Raw genomic sequence first — 20,389 nt, 5'->3', positions numbered from 1 at the left:
AAGGTAGGCTAGAATTCACCGTCTCCTGGTGATTGGCCTAAAGTCACCCAGCCAGCTTTCATGCCTAAGGTAGGCTAGAATTCACCGTCTCCTGGTGATTGGCCCAAAGTCACCCAGCTGACTTTCATGCCCACACAGCAGGACTAGAATTCACCATCGCCTGGTGACTGGACAAAGTCACCTAATCAGTTTTCATGCTTAAGGCAGGACTAGAATTCACTGTCTCCTGGTTTCTAGCCTAGTGCCTTCACCATTGCACCAAACAGACCAGTTGCCTTCTGTTACCATTATTTGAAACGTTAAAGAAAACAGCACAAAAGACGTGGCCAGAAACATTTCAGAGAAAAGGCCAACAATCTGGGAGATAAACAGTGGCCACCATCTGAATCCCAGAAAACAGCAAGTCAAGTTATCTAAGCCACAACCATTCCTTTGGAATTTTATTTTTTTTAAAAAATGTGTACATTTATTTTATTTACTCAATTTATTTCCGGCATATTTTCGCTTCGTTCAATCATCCTGATTTTGAAGAATGACATTTTGCATTCCCCTGATTGCATTCTCTTCCCTTCCTAAATTAATCATAATTCTGGGGCCTTCTCAAAGGCTGCACGACATATTTCAAAATGTCACTCTTGGCGACTTCCGGTGGTCAAAGCGGTGGAGATGGCGGCTACTTTGTAGCCGTCCTCCTGAGAAGGTGTCAGATCCGCGGAGCACAGCGTTTATCAGCTGGCCCGCGGCTCGCAATCCCCTTCCCGGGCGAAGGGAAGGGGTAGAGATCGCATGAATAGAGGTAGAACCTCTTAACTCTCCCTGGATTTTTATTTTTAGGGGGGTAGAAAGAGGGTTCCCTCGGAGTTCATTGCCTTCTCCGCCTCTCAGCTGTCTTTGTTTCTTCGGAAACAAAGCGAGACGCCGCTACCATCTCCGTACTTAAAGAAACCGTGAGTAATCTTAAACCGGACAGAACTGTTTAAAGGATTTTATTTATAGTTTAGCTTTATTTTATTTTTTTTAGTTTATTTAGTTTATTTAGTATCTGCTGATTTTTTTTTTATTTTTTTGAGCTTTCTCTTTTTTTTTTGGGCGGAAAAGTGAGAGTGAAAGTAAAATGGCGTTTTGAAAGTTTTTTTTTCCTTTAAAAGACGGATCGGCTGAATTGTTGTTTAATATTGCTTTTTTTTTACTTTTTTTACTTTTTTATTCTTGGGGACTTTTAGATTGATCTTATCTTATTCTATTTTATCTTATTTTTAATTTTTTTTTGGATTATTTATTTTTATTGGTATTTTTAAGAAGAAAGGAAGATAAATTAAAATGGCTTCAAAACGACAACCAGCTACTGCAGCTTCTAAAGTAACTTCTTCTCCTGCTACTTCTACTGTGCAACAACAACTTAAAATAATACCCTCAGTGCAGCAACCTAAATCTACTCCACCTTCACCTCCCCCATCTGGCACATCAGCACAAGACATTAAAGAAATAATGGTAAGTGCTGTCTCACAGTTTAGGGAGGAAATGAAACAACTTTTGGATCAGAATAAATCTGAAACTAAGGAGGAAATGAAGAAAGAGATGAAGGAGCTTTTAGAACAGAATAATGCTATTTTGAGGGATGATATACTTTTAGCTCTATCTGGAATGGCCTCAGTGGTTGTGAAGCTGGACTCCAGAGTAGAGGAAATTGAAGAAACAGTTGAACTTTTGGATTATAAATTTCAAGATATGGAGAAAAAAGTGGAGACTTCACAAGATGATATTCTTATGTTCCAGTATAGACAGATGGAATATGCTTTGAGAATAAGGGGTCTGAAAGAAGATAAAACTCAAGATTTGATGGAAATGGTGATTAATGACTTGGCTGTTATTTTGAATATTGATAAAGAAGAGTTACGTGGGGATGTGGAAAGAATTTATAGAGTTAATTCTTGGATTGCAAAACAGAGGAATTTGCCTAGAGATGTGGTGATATATTTTGCTAAGAAGTCTTTGCGAAATCAGATTCTACAAACTTTTTATAATAAAAGATTTCAGATTGCTGCCCAAGATATTATTATTTTAAAGGAAATTCCACCTAAAATTTTAAGAAGCAGAAAAGATTTTGCTTTTTTAGTAAATGAACTTAAAGCAAGACAAATGCCATTTAGATGGGAGATTCCGATGGGCATTGTTTTGAGCCATGCGGGGACACGTTATAGACTTAATACAGTTGCTAAAGCTAAGGAATTTTATAAAACGGTCCTGGGAGCAGGCTCTCCTTTGCCCATGATGCATAAAGTCTTGAGTGACAAAGAGATGGAACAGAAATCTGAAGGTACAGGGATGATGACTGCTGGACAGGTGGTATGGATGTCTCAACCAGAGGTTAAAGAACAGAGAATGACCCGTGCAGCACATAAACGTAAAGAAAAAGAACAACAGAAAAAAGAAAAAGAAAAAGAAATTGAAGAATCTACTCAGCAAATTGCTTCAGTGCCGGTGGGAGGAGCAAGACCCAAAAGCTCTGCTACATATTCATCAGCAGCAGAATTTGAGCGGATCTTCTCCAGGCTGAAGGCCAAGGGAGATGGCAAAGCTCCTGTCCTGGAATGTTAATGGATTAAACATTCCTCAAAAGAGAAAAAAAATTTACCACTATTTGAAACAACATAACAATGATATTATTTGCTTGCAAGAAACTCATATTACAGCTAAAGATCAAAAATATTTAAATAATCCTCGCTTGGGATCTCATTTTGTATCTCCCGCCCCTGGGAAGAAAGGGGGTGTGGTAATCTATGTTAAACAGAATTTATCTGCTACCTTGTTAGAATCAGATCCTTATGGAAGATATGTTATGCTTGAACTTGGTTTATATGGCAAGAAAATTCTTATTGTGGGGTTGTATGCACCAAACCAGCAACAGGAGCAATTTTATAGGTTACTACATCAGAAAATAACTTTGTTGGACTATAGATCCGTGATTTTAATGGGAGACTGGAATGGTGTCTTAGATATACAAATGGACAAAAAAGGCTCTTCTACCTTTTTTAAACAGGCTAAATTACCTAAAGCCTTTTTTGACATGAAAGAAGATTGGGAATTGAGAGACTATTGGCGTGAACGTAATCAAGAAGAAAAGGATTTTACGTTTTTCTCAGATAGACACCAATCTTTCTCAAGAATTGATTTCTTTTTGATCACAACAGATTTATACAACAGGGTGAAGAATGTAAAAATTTTTCCTAGGACATTGTCCGATCATAGTCCAGTTTGGATGGAACTGTTTGTAGAGAAGGAAGATAGGAGATCCTGGAGGGTGAATGAGAATTTATTTAAACAAGAAAAAAATGTTCATAAATTAAAGGAATGTTTAAAGGAATATTTTACTTTAAATATGAACAAGGGAACATCAATGTCAATGGTCTGGGATGCAAGTAAAGCTTTTATGCGTGGTATTTTGATAAAAATGAATAATTTGCATAGACAGAAACAGATTCAGAAACGGAAAGACTTGGAAGAGGAGATTAAATTAAAAGAGAAACTTTTAATTTCAAATCCCTTAGATGAAAAGATTAAAGGAGCTTTAAAATTGTTAAAAACACAATTTAACATGCTGATGGCTGATCAAGCTGCAACTAATTTGCTATTTATGAAACAAAATACATTTTGTAATGCTAATAAACCAGGGAGATGGTTGGCTTATCAGTTAAGAAAAAAACAGAAACAGAGGAATATAGATAAAATAAATTATAATGGTAAATTGGTTTATCAGAAAGAATTGATTAAGAAATCTTTTTTAGAATACTATCAAAAATTATATAAGGGTACAATATTCAAATTACAGATATAAATAATTATTTAGGCAAAGTCAACTTTCCTAAATTAACAGAAGATCAGGAAAAAAAGATTAACGGTTTAATTACTAAGGAAGAAATTGTTACAGCTATTAAACAATTGAAATTGGGCAAAGCGCCGGGTACGGATGGGTTGACATCTATTTATTATAAAGCTTTAGTAGAAGAGATGATCCAACCGTTGTGTGAACTGTTTAATAATTTATTACAGGGGTTAGAGATCCCTCCATCCTGGCGTAATGCATTTATATCATTGATTCCAAAAGATAGTCAAGATCTTACTTTGCCTAAAAATTATAGGCCTATATCTCTTTTAAATGTGGATTATAAAATTTTTGCAAAAATTTTAGCTAACAGGCTTATGGGGATCTTGCAGCAGTTTATACATAGGGATCAATCGGGTTTTATAACTGGAAGGTATATGAAGAATAACGTTAGACAAATTATTAATTTATTAGAGTATTTAGAAAAGAATAACCAAGTCTCTGCAGGCCTGATATTTTTGGATGCTGAAAAAGCCTTTGACCAAGTGAATTGGCAGTTTATGCTGTGTTTAATCAAGGAGATGAATTTTGGACAAAATATATTACAAGTATTATCCAATATATATCAAAAACAGACTGCTCAAATTATTGTAAATGGGGGTTTGTCAGAGGCTTTTGTAATAGAAAAAGGAACAAGACAGGGATGCCCGTTGTCTCCGTTATTGTTTGTTTTAACACTGGAAATTTTGTTGATTAAAATTCGGGAGTCTCAAGAAATAAAAGGAATAGAAATTAATAAAAAAGAATATAAATTAAGAGCCTTTGCAGATGACTTGGTTGTTACTTTGTCTCAACCTGTTTCTTCGGTGGTGAAATTATTACAATTGATTCAACAATATGGACGTGTTTCTGGCTTTAAAATTAATAATAATAAGACCAAAATATTAGCTAAAAACATGACTAATGGTGATAAACAGGCTCTAGTTAACTTAACAGACTTTGAAATTGTTGATAAGGTAAAATATTTGGGGGTTACATTATCTGCTTCTAATGTAAAATTGTATAAAAATAATTATGAAAAGCTGTGGATGGAGGTACAGAAGGATTTAAAAAACTGGAATAATTTACAGTTATCCCTTATGGGCAGAATTGCAGTTATTAAAATGAATGTCCTGCCAAAGTTTATTTTTTTGTTCCAAATGTTACCTATCTTAAAGAACGAACGTAATTTAGATGAATGGCAAAAAGGTATTAATAAATTTGTTTGGGCAGGGAAAAAACCAAGGGTGAAACTTAAAATAATGCAAGATTTTCGTGAGAGAGGTGGACTCAAGGTACCAAATATGAAATTGTATTATGATGCTGTAGTATTGACATTGATTAGCGATTGGGTGAATTTAACAAATACAGAAATACTTCATTTGGAAGGCTGGGACCTATTTTTTGGATGGCATGCCTATTTAATATTTAATAAAAAAGTGGATTGGGTTTTTAAGTCTCATATTATAAGAAACTCTTTGCTAAGAGTGTGGAGAAAGTATTATAAAAGTGACTTCAAAATACCATTATGGGCTATACCTCGGCATGCCATAGAAGGTATAAGGAAAGGGGTAAATATGGACAAGGTCTCTTACGTACAGTTATTAAGATGGGATGGCCAAGACTGGCAGTTAAAATCTTTGGAAGAATTAACACATGAAAACTTAACTTATTCATGGTTCCAATATAGACAAATAGTGGATAGATGGAAGATGGATTGTAAAATGGGCTGGCTTAGAGAAGATGGAATTTTTTTAAAACAAGTAAGAGATCAAAGGCCAACCCATATTAAGAGAGTTTATGGGGTTTTAGTGGAATTAGATTCAGAACTTGAACTAGTTAAAGATTGTATGATTAAATGGGCACAGAATATTGGTGAAACGATTTCAATGGATACTTGGGAACTTATTTGGATAAGAAATGTTAAATTCACACAAGCGCAAAATTTAAGAGAGAATTTTTATAAGATGTTTTATAGATGGCACCTTGACCCAAAGAAAATGTCCATTATGTACCCTAATCTACAGCCGAAATGCTGGAGATGTGGATATTTGGATGCTACCTATTACCATATTTGGTGGACGTGTAAGCATATAAAAGCTTTTTGGATTAAGATATGGTGGAATATTCAAAGAATTTTTAAAAGGAGGGTAAAATTTACTCCGCAATTATTTTTACTAGGTATTGTTATTGACTGTGATGCTAAGGAGGTTATATTGATGTTAAATTTGATTACAGCCGCTAGGTTGTTAATAGGACAATATTGGAAGAAGGAATCTTTGCCTACTTTACAAGAATGGTTTCATAAAGTTTCGTATTTGGCAGAAATGGCAAAGATTTCGGCTTTCTTAAAGGAGCAATCTCAAGAAAAATTTTTTGCGGTATGGGAAAAATGGATAAATTTTATACAACATAATTTGGATATGGAAAAATATTATTTAGCCTTTTTATAATTTGTAATGATTGTTTTTTCTTTCTTTCTTTCTTCTTTTTCTTTTTTATATATATACATTTTTAATGTATTATTATTCATATATTTTTTTTTTATATATATATATGCTTTATTTTTCGTCTACTTTCTTCTTTCTTCTTTCTCTCTCTCTCTTCTCTTTTTATTTTTTATTTTTTTTTTTTTTTTAGTATATATTATTCATTTTAAAGTTTATGTTATGTATATTATTTCTATATATATTATTACTGTGATTTTTATTATTATTATTAATTATTTTATAAATTGCAAATGTTATTTTTAAAATATTTGTTAAATAATCCTATATTCAGTTCTGGGAAGTCGGGGGGGGGGGTGGGGTGGTTGGGGAGGGGGGGGTGGATTTTTATTTGTAAAACTTTTGAAAAATTTCAATAAAAAAAAAAAAAAAAAAAAAATGTCACTCTTGGCAAGACTGTATTTAAGCATCTTTAAAGACAGAAGTTGGAATTGTGGGAGAGAAAGGGAGATTTAGCGTCGTTTGATAGAAAGGCAATCAAGGAAAAAAGGTGTCTGTCTTCTTCTAACAGACACAATAAGCTTTTATGTCCGTGAAACGGCAGTTGTGAGCTGGCCAAGATGAAATAAAAATTATGGCCTGCGAATCCTGACATTGTTACACAATTATGATGGTAGAAGTCGTGAGGCATGTAATATCATTTGCCCACTACCCAGTCCCTGCAATTGCCATCATTTCTCATCTATGTTTCAGGCACTTTCGGCATTTCCTAGACAAACTGGCAATTACCAGTGAGTTTTTGAACCTCAAGATTGAACTGCCGGTCCTTGGTGCTCTGAGCTTAGTGGGTTTTCTGCAGACATTTCATTACCCAACTAGGTGACGTCATCAGGGCTAGTGAGTGTGGGGTTTGTGGAGAGGAGGAGGAGGAGGAGGAGGAGGAGGAGGATTGTGGGGTCTTTCGTGATCTCTGAGCTTTGTGGTTTTCTTGCAGACTTTTCATTACCCAACTAGGGAACTGTTCTATCCCAGCCTATTGCCGTCCTTGTTAAAGGCACAAGGACCAAACCCCTGTTGATAAAATAGGTTGGAGACTTTAAAACAAAACAAACCCCTTTTAATTTGGGTGACAAACCTGTCAAATAGTCCAAAACACAAACAGCAAAACCCAAGTCCAAATGAAGGAAATAGTCCACAGGAAACACGATGCAAACAGAAGAGTAGTCACAAGCAAGACGAACAGACCAGAATTCCAATTAGTATTTTGCAAACGGTTGCCTTCAGCAACCAGCACCACCCACACCTCCTCTTTTTATACAGCAGTCCCAAGGCGTTGCCTCTCATTGCCTTCTCCTTTTACTCTGGAGTTGCCGTATTGACTGCTGCTGATTTACTCTCACTAATTGACGACGTGTGCGAGCATCAATTAGCAAGTCCATCAGGTGTGAGTCCTCCGAGTCTGACTCATTCTCCTCACACAGCTGAGCTTCATCAGGAACACGACTGGAGGGCCCAGGCTCTGCATCAAACTGTGAGTCCTGTAATTCATCAGAGCCTCCCTCTGCCCCTGATGGCCCTCCTCCACCTCCTCCTCAGATTCCTCAGCTGTTGGGAGCACAGGCTGGCACAGAATCACAACAGGAACATCATCAGTGCTAGAAGGGAGGGGATTTACAGAGAGGAAGAGGAGGAGGAAGAGGAGGAGGAGGAGGGGGAGGAGGAGGACAATGACCATGCAATCTTAAATGCTGTCTGAGCTTGGCTTTTTCATTACCCAACTACATAACAATATCAGTGCTACTGATCAATACATCAGCACTCATGATGTTACCTAGTTGGGTAATGAAATGTCTACAGGAAAACAACCAAGCTCAGAGAGCATCAAGGACCCACAAAGTGGCAGTTCTTACCCTCCAGCCTTGCATGCTGCAATTTCCTGCTATAGTTGTAGCTTATCTTCACCGAGGCATGTTTTCATGACAAATCCTTTTCTTAGGAATTAGAATGCTGCCATCTATGATGTCAACTTACCAAGGAAAGCCCTTACCTTAATAAAAAAAAAATTTTTTTTTTCTGCTACTACTATGGTGTCCTTGGTATTCTATGAGCCTGGTTGTTGTCTTGCGAATGTTTCATTGCCGAACTAGATAACATACAGAAACCGTAGAATCCTCCGGCTAGAAGGGACCTTGAAGGTTTTCTAGTTCAATCCCTGCTTGATCCTTATACCGTCCCAAACAGTTATCCAATCTCTTCTTGAAAACCTCCAGTGATGGAGCATGCACAACTTCTGGAGGCCAGCTGTTCTAGAGATAACTACTTTTTATCCCTTCACTTGCAAATCCCAATAATCTGAGTAGAGTTGGAAGGGACCTTGGAGGTCTTCTAGTCCAACCCACTTGCTAAGACAAATACCATTTCAGATAAATGGCTGTCTAATCTTTGCTTAAAAATCTCCAGTGATTGAGCACCCATAACTTCTAGAATCTAGAGGAAAGCTGTTCCACTGATTAATTGTTCTGTCTGTCAGGAACAAGAAAATAACAGAACAGAGCTGGAAGGGACCTTGGAGGTCTTCTAGTCCAACCCCCTGCTCAAGCAGGAGACTCTATACCAGTGATGGCGAACCTTTTAGAGACCGAGTGCCCAAACTGAAACCCAAAACCCACTTATGCATCATCGGGTGCCGGGTGGATGTAGTCCATTGGCTGGGTGTGGCCCATTGGCTGGGTGTGGCCAATTGGGTGGGCGTGGCTACGGTGGTAATGGCAGACTGGGTGGGACTAAAAAGTTTAATCAACCAATTTCAACTTTGCGACATCTTTTTTTTTTGAAGTTGAAATTGATTGATTGATTGAACCTTTTTTTTCCCCACACGATGGTGGAGGACTAAAGCGAAAAGGTTTTATAAAACCCAGATGAAGGCCTAGGACTGGGGCGATGCCGCACGTGCCCACGTGCCCAAGCGTGTCATAGGTTTGCTACCACGGCTCTATACCATTTCAGACAAAATTCAGACTATACCATCCCTGGTTTACATCCTTGGTGCTTCTCTACATATTTTCCACCTCAGATATTTTGCCCACATTTCAGATCAGGTGTCTTATTCAAGCCTGGGGACTTAAAGCAAAAAAATAGTTAAATTCAAGCTATAGAAGGGAATGATTCTTTCCACAGGAATGGAGCTATCACAAACCGCCATTCGACGCCGATGTAGATTTGAACACAATCGTGACTGCAGGAAAAGTACCGGCCTCCATTACATTTAAAGTTTGCAGATGTTTGTCATCACTCAAGTTGCTGAATGCCAAATTATTTTTAGTCCTGGACTTAGCCTAACACAAACTCTCTTCATGAAAAATATTATTCCTGGCAGCTCTCTATTGTATTGAAGGCCACGCTTAGAATACTGTGTCCAATTATGTTCACCACATTACAAAAAAGATGTTGAGACTTTGGAAAAAGTGCAGAGAAGAGCAACTAAGGTGATGAAAGGCCTGGAGACTAAAACATATGAAGAACAGTTGCAAGAATTGGGTATGGCCAGGTTAGAGAAAAGAGGCTACCATAAAGAAGAGGAAGTCAACCTATTCTCCAAGGCACCTGAAGGCAAGACAAGAAGTAACGGGTGGAAACTAAACAAAGAAACAGCCGACCTAGAACTTTCCTGACAGTGAGAACAATCAATCAGGGGAATAACTTGCCTCCAGAAGTTGTGCGTGCTCCATCAGTGGAGATTTTCAAGAAGAGACTGGATAGCCATTTGTTTGAAATGGTATAGGACGGTGGTTCTCAACCTTTTTAATGCCGCGACCCTCAACCGGTCGTTAGTCGAGGACTACTCAACTGGTGCAGCTCCGTTTGCAGAATGGGACTTTTGGCGGGCTCAGCAGGGCAGAGACAGCCTGGACAATTCCTATTGGCTTTTGAAAGCCAATAGAATTAGACTCTATTCAAGAGAGTCTCTTCTATTGGATTTCAAAAGCCAATAGAATAAAAGGGAGTAGCACAGCTAAGGAAAAGGGGGGGGGGAAATGGCGGACTGCGTTGTTTGGCGACCCCCGTGAAATGGTCGTTCGACCCCAAATGGGGTCCCAACCCACAGGTTGAGAACCACTGGGCTAGAGAGATCTCCTACTTGAACAGGGGGCTGGACTAGAAGACCTCCAAGTTCCCTTCCAGCTGTTCTGTTATTCCTGACAGTGAGAACAATTAATCAGTGCCTCCCAAAGTTGTGGGTGTTCGATCACTGAAGGCTTTTAACAAGAGACTGGACAGCCATTTGTCTGGGATGGTATAGGACAGGGGCCCCCAATCATGGACCGGTACCAGACCGCGGCGTGTCAGCAACCGGTCCGCACAAACAAGAAAAGCCCCATCCGTGGGATACAGGCAACACACAAAACCACGCACTCTCCGGTCCGTAGAAAAAAACTTTCTCCATGGAACCAGTCCCTGGGGCTCAAAAGATTGGGGACCTCTGGTAGAAGACCTCCTAGAAGACCTCCAAGGTCCCTTCCAACTTTGATCTTCTGCATTCTGATAACAAGAGGAACTGATGAATTTAAATTTCTATTCATGGTGATGTGAGGCACTGATTAAAACAAGCTCGGGGGCTGGAGGCAATTGTCCACTTTTGTTCACGAAGACTACCCTGAGCAGAATTTCAAATACATCTATTTTCCTCTTCAATTTTACCCTCCCAGGAGCTTTGCTTAAAACTGTCTGTCACGTGGGGATGGCCTCTGCAGTAATTAGATCACTCTCTGCCTGCCTGCCCTCCAGGGGGATGGATGGAAGATTAATCAAAGGACTGCCCCACTCATTGTCCCAGCTTCACACAAAGCTAGCAGAGAATCTTCAGGGATTTCAGGGCAAGGCCTGTAACCGTATGTTCAGGCTGACATGACGGTGCTCAGAAATGAATTCTGGAGCCTCAAGAGTGATTGTAACATATCGCTTCATTTGCTCATGGGCTACGGAGTAACAAGAACTATTGGGGTTTTTTTAAGAAGGCATGTGAGAGTTCTAAAGAGCACATCGATGTAGATCAGGTTCGATAGAGAAGACCGTCAGCGTCAAAACACTTGGCCAAGGTAATCCACTTTGTAAGATTTAGCATGTCATTTGAAGGCAGCCTTCTTGGATCGTGAATATTTATAGCTCAAGGTTAAACTGGTGAGGTCCTTGGTGCTCTCTGAGCTTGGTTGCTTTCTTGCAGACGTTTCATGAACTAACTTCGTAACATTATCAGTGACAGAGGTCCAACCCCTTGCCCAAGCAGGGGAGCCTATGCCATTTCAGACAAATGGCTGCCCAGTCTCTTCTTAAAAACTTCCAGTGTTGGCGCATTCACCGTTTCTGGAGGCAGGTTGTTCCACTGGTTAACTGTTCTGTGAGCAAATTTCTCCTTAGTTCTAGGTTGCTTCTCTCCTGGATTAGTTTCCATCCCTTGCTTCTTGTCCTGCCTTCAGGCGCTTTGGAAAATAGCTTGACTCCCTCTTCTTTGGGGCAGCCCCTGAGATATTGGAACACTGCTATCATGTCCCCCCTAGTCCTTCTTTTCATTAAACTAGACATACCCAATTCCTGCAACCGTTCATCGTATTTTTTTGCCTCTAGCCCCTTAATCATCTTTGTTGCTCTTCTCTGCCTTCTTTCTATTGTCTCAACATCTTTTTTACACTGTGTTTATCAAAATTGGGTGCGGTATTCCAAGTGTGGACTTTCTACAGCGCTATAAAGTGGTATTAACATTTCACACGATCTTGACTCTATCCCTCTGTTAATGCAGCCTAGAACTATGTTGCCACACACTGCCTGCTCATATTTAAGTGAGCCAGAGAGATCCCTCTCACAGTTACTGCTATTGAGCTACGTAGCTGGTTTTTGGGATGACAAAATTATCAACTAGGCTCATCAGGAATCTATTTGATTTCCCACCTGGTGCAGAGTTGGTCTCCCAGTTGATGTCAAGGTAGTTCAAGTCCCCCATTACTACTCTGGTAATAATTTGTTGATTGTTGGTAACTGCGTATCATAATGAATTGTCACAAGTAGGCAAGAATCTGTCCATACGCAAGGAAAATATGTTGAGGGAGAAAAATGGGTCTAAACCAGTGATGGCGAACCTTTCAGAGACCGAGTGCCCCAAAACTGCCCTCTGTCCCCGCTCAGCCTCCCGCCCTGCCTGCTCCGCCCCTGTCCGCCTCCTGTCCCGCCCCCCGCAGGACCACACACCGCCTCCATGGCCCAGATCGCCCAGGCAGCCCTGCAGTGCCATGGCAGCCACGCCCTCTGCCCACACCCCACAGCATCATCTGCACCCTGCTACCTGGCTATGTCCTTGGCTGTGCTGCTCCGTGCAGGCCACGCCTAGGGGCAACTCTCCTCCAGGGGGGCTGCTGGTAAGGAGGGGGCCACGAGGGGAGGCGGGGCTGGGGCGATGGCGCGCGTGTCCACAGAGAGGGCTCTGAGTGCCGCCTCTGGCACACATGCCGTAGGTTCGTCACCACTGGTCTAAACGTTTTGGTTACATAAATTGAAATCCACAGGTGACAATGGAAGCGTTTATGCTTGGCTCTTGTGCCACAGAAGGATAATTGAACAAAGACTGTATTTCAAGAACCGATCTGGGTCGGTCACCAAGACCAGAGCTTTTATCTTCCGAGCTTTTGGACTTATGCTGAAGCCCATCCTCAGGGAACATCTCTCTAGCAGAGTCTGTGCTTTGGGCTAATCTGTGTGTGGTATTTATATGGTGCCTGATTGTGTGTGGGTTTTTAGTTGTTGATTGGGGGGTTGATAGCTGGTTATTAAGTTGTTGGCTGTTGTTCCCTTGTGCTGCCTAGCCCTCCACTCCTAAGTACCTCGTAAGCTGGTTGTAAATCAGCACTCTTGTGAGGAGCCCGTTTCCCAGGTTTCAATGATTTCCCTGGCTATTTTTGTCCCTGCTCGGCCAACAATCTTAATAGCTGCGAAATTGAAGATGTGTCCTTGTTCATTGTGGGGCTACCAATGAGTCTTGTCTAAGCGCTCACTCGTGTTCTTGCAATCTGGTGGTTAGCTTCCTCCTCATCTGTCCTACATAGTCACAGGACAGCGATCTTTGCAATGCATGACTTGTCCTCACACACGAGTCTGAAAGCTCAGAAAAATAAACCTGTGGTCCCGGTGACTGACCCAGATTGGATCTTGCAACATAGATTCACCTTCATTCAAAAGACTCTGTTTATTCAGTAATGTTTATTCGCAACTATTGCCGACTCTGTTTATTTAGTAATGCAATGAAACATTGATATATTAGATTAAAATGATAATTTTAGAAAATGACTGAGAAGAGACATGGAGAAAAGAGATAATAGAATAACAGAGTTGGAAGGGACCTTGTAGGTCATCTAGTCCAACCCCCCCACCCAAGCAGGAGACCCTACACCATTTCAGACAGATGGCAGTCCAGTCTCTTCTAGTAATGAAGCTCCCATAACTTCTGAAGGCAATCTGTTCCATTGGTTGATTGTTCTTACTGTCAGAAAATTTCTCCTTATCCCTAGGCTGAATCTCTCCTTGATCAGTTTCCATCCCTTGTTCCTTGTCTGGCCTTCAGGTGCTTTGGAAAATAGGTTGACCCCTTGCTCTCTGTGACAGCCCCTCAAATATTGGAAGACTGCTATCATGTCTCCCCTGGTCCTTCTCTTCACTAGACTAGCCATGTGTGGTTCCTATAACCGTTCTTCATATGTTTTAGCCTCCAGTCCCCCAATCACCTTTTTTGCTCTTCTCTAGAGGCTCAACATCCTTTTTATAGTGTGGAGATCAAAACTGGTTGCACTATTCTAGGTGTGGCCTTACTAAGGCTTTATAGAGTGGTATTCTATCTGACATGATCTTGATTGAATCCCTCTGTTAATGCATCTTAGGATTGCATTGGCTTTTTTGGCTGCTGCCACACACCGTTGGCTCATATTTAATTGATCGTCCACTGAGACGCCAAGATCCCTCTCACAGCTACTGCTATTAAGACTGGTTTCACCCAACCTATATGTGTACTTTTGGTTTTTCGTGCCTAAGACTTTACTTTTCTCTACACTGAATTTCATTTTGTTAGATAGAGCCTAGTGTTCAAGTCTGTCAAGATCCATCTGAATCTTGAGCCTATCATAGGGTGTTGGCTATTCCTGCCGGCTTAGTATCATCTGCAAATTTGATGAGTTCCTCTCCTGTAGATATCAGTAGTAGTGTCCACACATACAAAGAGGACAGGGTAGGGTTTTGATCTCTCTACTGCAATTGTCTGGAAATTGATTAAAAAGAATTCAGCTGCCATAACAATGTAGAACTAATAATATCGTTTAGCTTAATCTCCAAAATGCGTCCAATGGATTGTACTTAAAAGGTCAGACTTGAATATGTATCAGCCATTTGTCCGAAATGGTGTAGGGTTTCCTGCCCGAGCAGGGGGTTGGACTAGATGACCTCCAAGGTCCCTTCCAACTTTACTATTATTATTATTATATTATTATTATATATTGCTTATCCAATTATTTTTGTTAAGTTGGAAGCTGTGAGGCTTATTCCTGAGTTTATTTACTTGGGAGAGAGAAAGATCTGTGCATAAACAATCTAATTCAGTTTTCTTTCTTTTTTCTGGTCTATATTCAGAGAGTTAGACCACAAAGCCAAACATACTTGAAGAAAAAAAAATCCATAGAGATTGTTGTGGTGACTTGAAAGAAAAAGCACACTTAAAATTTAAATAGTTTACCCTTCTCCTTGTAGTTGATTTTGAAGGTCGAAGTCCAATTTGACTCTAGAGAGAAGACAAAATAAAATCATAATTATTTTTCGCACGAGATCAGCGATCACCAAAATGGCGAGGTCTGCTAAAGCTCACAATTCATTCTACGGAAATATTCCTAAAGTATTTCATTGTATTATTTACTCCCAGCTCACCTCAACCAATACTTTTCTGGTAGCAATAAGCAGGGCTGATGTGTGGAAAGCAGAACAGGCAGTCCTCGAGTTACAACCACAAATGAGGCTGAAGTTTCTGTTGCTAATTGAGATATTTATTAAATGAATTTTGCCCCATTTTATGAACTTTCTTGCCATCATTATCCAGTGAATCACTGCGTACACACGCACTCCCCCCACTCACGCTAGCACCCGCAGCCCTATTTGCTCATGCACACGGGTGTGAATGGGTCCGCTAGCACCGGGCAGGTATGCACGGCCCATTTACAGATGCGGGAACGGGGCCGTTAGTGCTGCGCTGGTGTGCCTGTCTGCATGTGCGCGCGTGCACCAATTTAGAAGCCGCTCTCCTTCCCTCCGGCCCGCAAGCCTAGAAAGGTTGGAGATATGTGTTCTAATCCAACCGTATGCTAAGGCAGGAGAAACTATACCAGTGATGGCGAACCTTTTAGAGACTGAATACCCAAACTGCAACCCAAAACCCACTTATTTATCGCCAGGTGCCAGGTGGGCATCGCCCACTGGGTGGACGTGGCTGTGGTGGTCATGGCAGACTGGGTGGGTATGGCCAAGGTGGGCTTGATCACCTCAATGTTGCTCATTGGGAGGGACACCTGTGGGGGCTGGGCAGGGTTGGGGGAGATTCAGGGGGTCTCTGGCAGGTGGGGTAGTGGGCAGGAGGCTTGTCCTACGGGGTGAGGCAAGGCAAGGCGAGGCAGGGCGGGGGTGTCATTGTCGCAGGACAAGGCGAGGCAGGGACTGGGGCAGCTGCTGCCTGACACCATCAGCCCCTGCACACAGAGGCCAGCGAGCGCATGGGATGCATCTAGCCATGTGGGATGTCGGCAAGTTAGCGGGCAGCTGGTTGAAGAGGGACAGCTGGTTGAAGAGAGACGGTTGCCATCTCCAGGGCATGGCAAGCATGCCCACAGAGAGGGTTCTGAGTGCCGCCTCTGGCATGCATGCCATAGGTTCGCCACCACTGAACTATACCATTTCAGATTGGAGGGCTGTCCACAAAATAAAAAAGCAATTTCAGAGTTGCAACTATTTATACGCGTGAACTAAAGCACTTCTTGGACTTAGGTTGCGGAAGGAAAATATTTCTTGGAATATCTGCAAGTCAGCCATACAATTGGCTCTGTAAACTTCATCTATTTCTATTTATACCCTGTCTTTATTCTGAAGAGCGAACAGCATTTAAAGCACAGAGCAGGGCTGCCCATAAAATATGCATAGAACTGTACCATAAAAGTATTACTTATAGGCTTGAGAGATTAAAAAAAAACTATCTATAAAAACCTGTTTCTGAAATATACTGCCCGCTTGTTAGCTAATTACAGGCTTTGGATTAATAATGCATTCACACAATTCTTCCTACGGAAATGCATTAAGGAGGGATTTGGTGGTGACGAGGCCTCTGGGAATCACTGGGAAGAACTGCCCTCGTAGCACAGAAAAAGTAGGCAAAACAAGAGAGATTTTATGTCAGAAGAAGGTAAGACGATCCTGGGAGAACAAAGCAGATAGAATAACTCTGGCATTACAGGATGAAAAGCTAAATTACGGTTAAAACAGAGAAACAAAATAAACATAAGGTTTTGCTTTTTTCCCCCCAAGTAGCACAACGGACAAGCTTCACATTTACTCCTGAACCCCATAAAGGCCAGTGACAATGGGAGCAGGAGAACGGATCATCTTTGAGTACAGATAGTCCTCGCCTTATGACCACAATTGAGCCCATTTCTGCTGCTAAGTGAGACATTTTGTTAAGTGAGCTTTGCCTCTCTTTATGACCTTTCTTGCAACAGTTGTTAAGCGAATCACTGCACTGTGCGTGCATGCAGGGAAATGTGCACGCACGTGGCCCATGTGCACATGCGCAAATGGGCATGTGCACAATGGTGGCGCTAGTGTGCATGCTCAGGCGCAAATGGGCTGCGTGCATCCATGGCATGTGCGCTGATGCCCATGTGCATGTGCAAATGGGCCATGCCCACCCACAGTACATGTGCTAGCACATCGCAAACACAAACAGGCCGCCTGTGCCTGCGTGATGTTGGCGGTGGTGCTAGTGTCCCCGTGCATATGCAAATGAGACCGCTAGTACCAGCATAGCTGTGCTGTTGCGAGTGGGGCAGGGCTCACCAGCTATTCCCAGGGCCCGGTGGCCAACAGCTGCGTCCCGGTACCGGGCCGTGGACCATAGGTTGGGGACCCCTGCTCTAGAGGCTTGATGGCTCAAATGAGGCTGGTCAATTCAGGAACACATTCCAAACCCAGTATGTTCAAACTGTATACAAGTAGTCCTCGACTTATGACCACAATTTCAGTTGCTAAGCGAGACAGTTGCTAAGTGAGTTTTGCTCCATTTTACGACCTTGCTTGCCACACTTGTTCAGCGGATCACTGCAGTCGTTAAGATAGTCACACGGTTGTTAAGTGAATCTGGCTTCCCCCTTTGCTTGTCAGCAGGTCGCAAAAGGGATCCCGTGACCTTTTACCATTTTTTTTAACCATGGTTGTTAAGTGAATCACTGCAGTTATGAATGAGTCATTAGGCGAATCCGGCTTCCCCTTCCGGCTGGGAAGGTCACCAATGGTGATCACGTGACCCTGGGACAGTGCAACCATCATCAATACGAGTCAGTTGCCAAGCCCCCTAATTTTGATCACATAAAGCAGTGGTTCTCAACCTTTTTATACCGGCGACCCCGGTCATAAGCACGCACCGCGCATGCGCGGCGGCGCCCCATGCACGGCGCACATGCGGCGCCCCATGCACGGTGGCGCCCCCATGTGTGGCGCACATGCGCGGCACCACCATGAGCAGTGCTCATGCGTGGCGGCGCCCCCATGTGCGGCGTGCATGCGCAGCGGCGACCCATGCGCAGCACGCGTGTGCGGGGCATCCCCATGTGTGGCACGCATGCGTGGTGCCACCCCATGGATGCATGCGCGGCATGGCGCATATGCGCAGTGCCGCCCCATGCGCCGGCTGAGGAAAAAATGGCGGATCGCGTTGTTTGGCGACCCCCGTGAAATGGTCGTTCGACCCCAAATGGGGTCGCGACTCACAGGTTGAGAACCGCTGACATAAAGGTTTGTAAGTTGTGGACGACCTGTATAAAATGTTTTTTTTCTTTTTTTTAAGGGGTCTTCTTGCCTCATGTCTTCTTACTTATGCATAAATAAATATTAATCTCCCTTTCTGGCTCAGATCCTATTTTGGCTAAGAATCTTGCTGTGGTTTATTGCTAACATCACTTCTGCTTCTTTAACAGGCGTGGCAAAATGCTCTTGGTGGCATCATGCTACAGGCAGTCCTGTGGACTTACGAGCTCAACATTTCTGCTGTTAATCGAATTTTGTCCCATTTTACGACCTTTCTTGCCACCGTTGTTAAGCGAATCACTGCGGTTGGTAAGTTAATCTGGTTGTCCAGTGAATATGGCCTCCCCGTTGGCTTGGCTTATCAGAAGCTTACAAAAAGGGATCACTTGGCTTTGTGACACTGCGACGGTCATAAGTATGAACCAGCTGCGAAGCATCTGAATTTCGATCACACGATCATGGTGATGCTACCAAAGTCGTAATGATGAAAAATGGTCATAACTCACTTTTTTCAGTGCCGTTGTAACTTTGAATGGTCACTAAATGAACTGTTGTATGTTGAGGACTACCTATAGCAGTAGCTGCAAATTGAGGTACTGCTGCCCCTAAAGACATGGACTGACCTACAGCTTGACCAATGGTCTGAAGTACCAGTAATTGCAGTGCAAAGGAACAGCCGGTCCAGCTATCCTCCGTTGTGACTTACAGTAAGAAGTGATGGTTAGAAACTCTTTGGAAGACTGCCAGGATCCAGCTGGACTTGAAGATGGGCAGAAGTGAAAAGTGGTCCAACCTGCCAGTGACTCTCGAACCGCAGATGTCCTTAAAGGCATCCCCTGCCAGGCCATTCCTTTCCTTGTGAACAACTCATTTTCAATGAGGGTTCTGGTCACCCTTCATAGCTTTAGGCAGGTTAGACAGGACGCCCAGTGAAAGAATATTGCATTTTTGTTCCATTGCTGTGCCTCCTTACAGGCGGCAGCACAGAGATTGACTGACGCTCCAAGAGGTACTGCTGATTCTAGTGGAAAGGGGGCCACCAGGAAAGCCCAGCCTGATTTAAACCAGATATGGAATCACCAAAAGGAGGAGGATGAGCATTGAAAGACACAGACATTAGTTGATAAGTTATTAAGTATGGATATCTATTTAGAGGAATTTTACCTATTCATCAAATTTTAGTTACGTGATTATAATTAATTTTATCTTTACAACTGTTTAGTATTATATAAATTATGTTTATTCAATAGTTGGTAGCTTGTTTGTTAAAGCTTGGGATTATTATGGGGGATTACCCTATTACTGTACCTACCCTTATCCTACCCCAAATTCCTCTTCCCATTCCCCCTATACTTGTATTGATCCTACCCTTTCCTTACCTATATAAAATCTAATAAAATATTTATTAAAAAAAGAAAAAAAAGAAAGACACAAAGTCAACAGTGAAATGGGCAGCCTATAAATTTAGTAAATATCATACAGTTAATACTGTAAGCCTCCCAAAATTACTCTGTGGTCAGATGGGTGGTCAATAAATTTTATGATAGATAGATAGATAGATAGATAGATAGATAGATAGATAGATAGATAGATAATAGATTAGATAATGGATAGATAGATGATAGATATAGATAATGATAGATATAGATAGATAGATGATAAATACAGATGATAAATGGATAGATGATAGAGATAGATAGACAGACAGACAAATAGATAAATGGATAGATGATATAGATAGATGATAGATAGATAGATAGATAGATAGATAGATAGATAGACAGACAGACAGAGACACAGAGAGACAGATGATAGATAAATGGATAGATAGATAGATAGATAGATAGATAGATAGATATAGATATTATAGATAGATGATAGATAAATGGATAGATGGATGATAGAGATAGATGATAAATACAGATAAATGGATAGATGATAGATAGATAGATAGATAGATAGATAGATAGATAGATAGATAGATAGATAGATA

General features: G+C 41.5%; 1 protein-coding gene across 1 annotated transcript in view; it reads right to left on the bottom strand.

Annotated features, from left to right (window-relative positions):
* The window catches only part of DNAI1 (dynein axonemal intermediate chain 1), a 205,599-nt gene that overhangs the window by 184,765 nt on the left and 445 nt on the right, over window positions 1–20,389 (bottom strand). Inside the window, exon 2 of the mRNA XM_039355382.1 lies at window positions 15,074–15,118. Within this exon, the coding sequence (XP_039211316.1) occupies window positions 15,074–15,118 (45 nt within the window). The remainder of the gene's footprint in view (window positions 1–15,073; window positions 15,119–20,389) is intronic.

Source organism: Crotalus tigris, unplaced genomic scaffold, assembly GCF_016545835.1.
Source record: "Crotalus tigris isolate CLP2741 ecotype Arizona unplaced genomic scaffold, ASM1654583v1 scf7180000018684.1183181, whole genome shotgun sequence".
NCBI lineage: Eukaryota > Metazoa > Chordata > Lepidosauria > Squamata > Viperidae > Crotalus > Crotalus tigris.
This window is presented reverse-complemented; position numbering and strand designations above follow the sequence as displayed.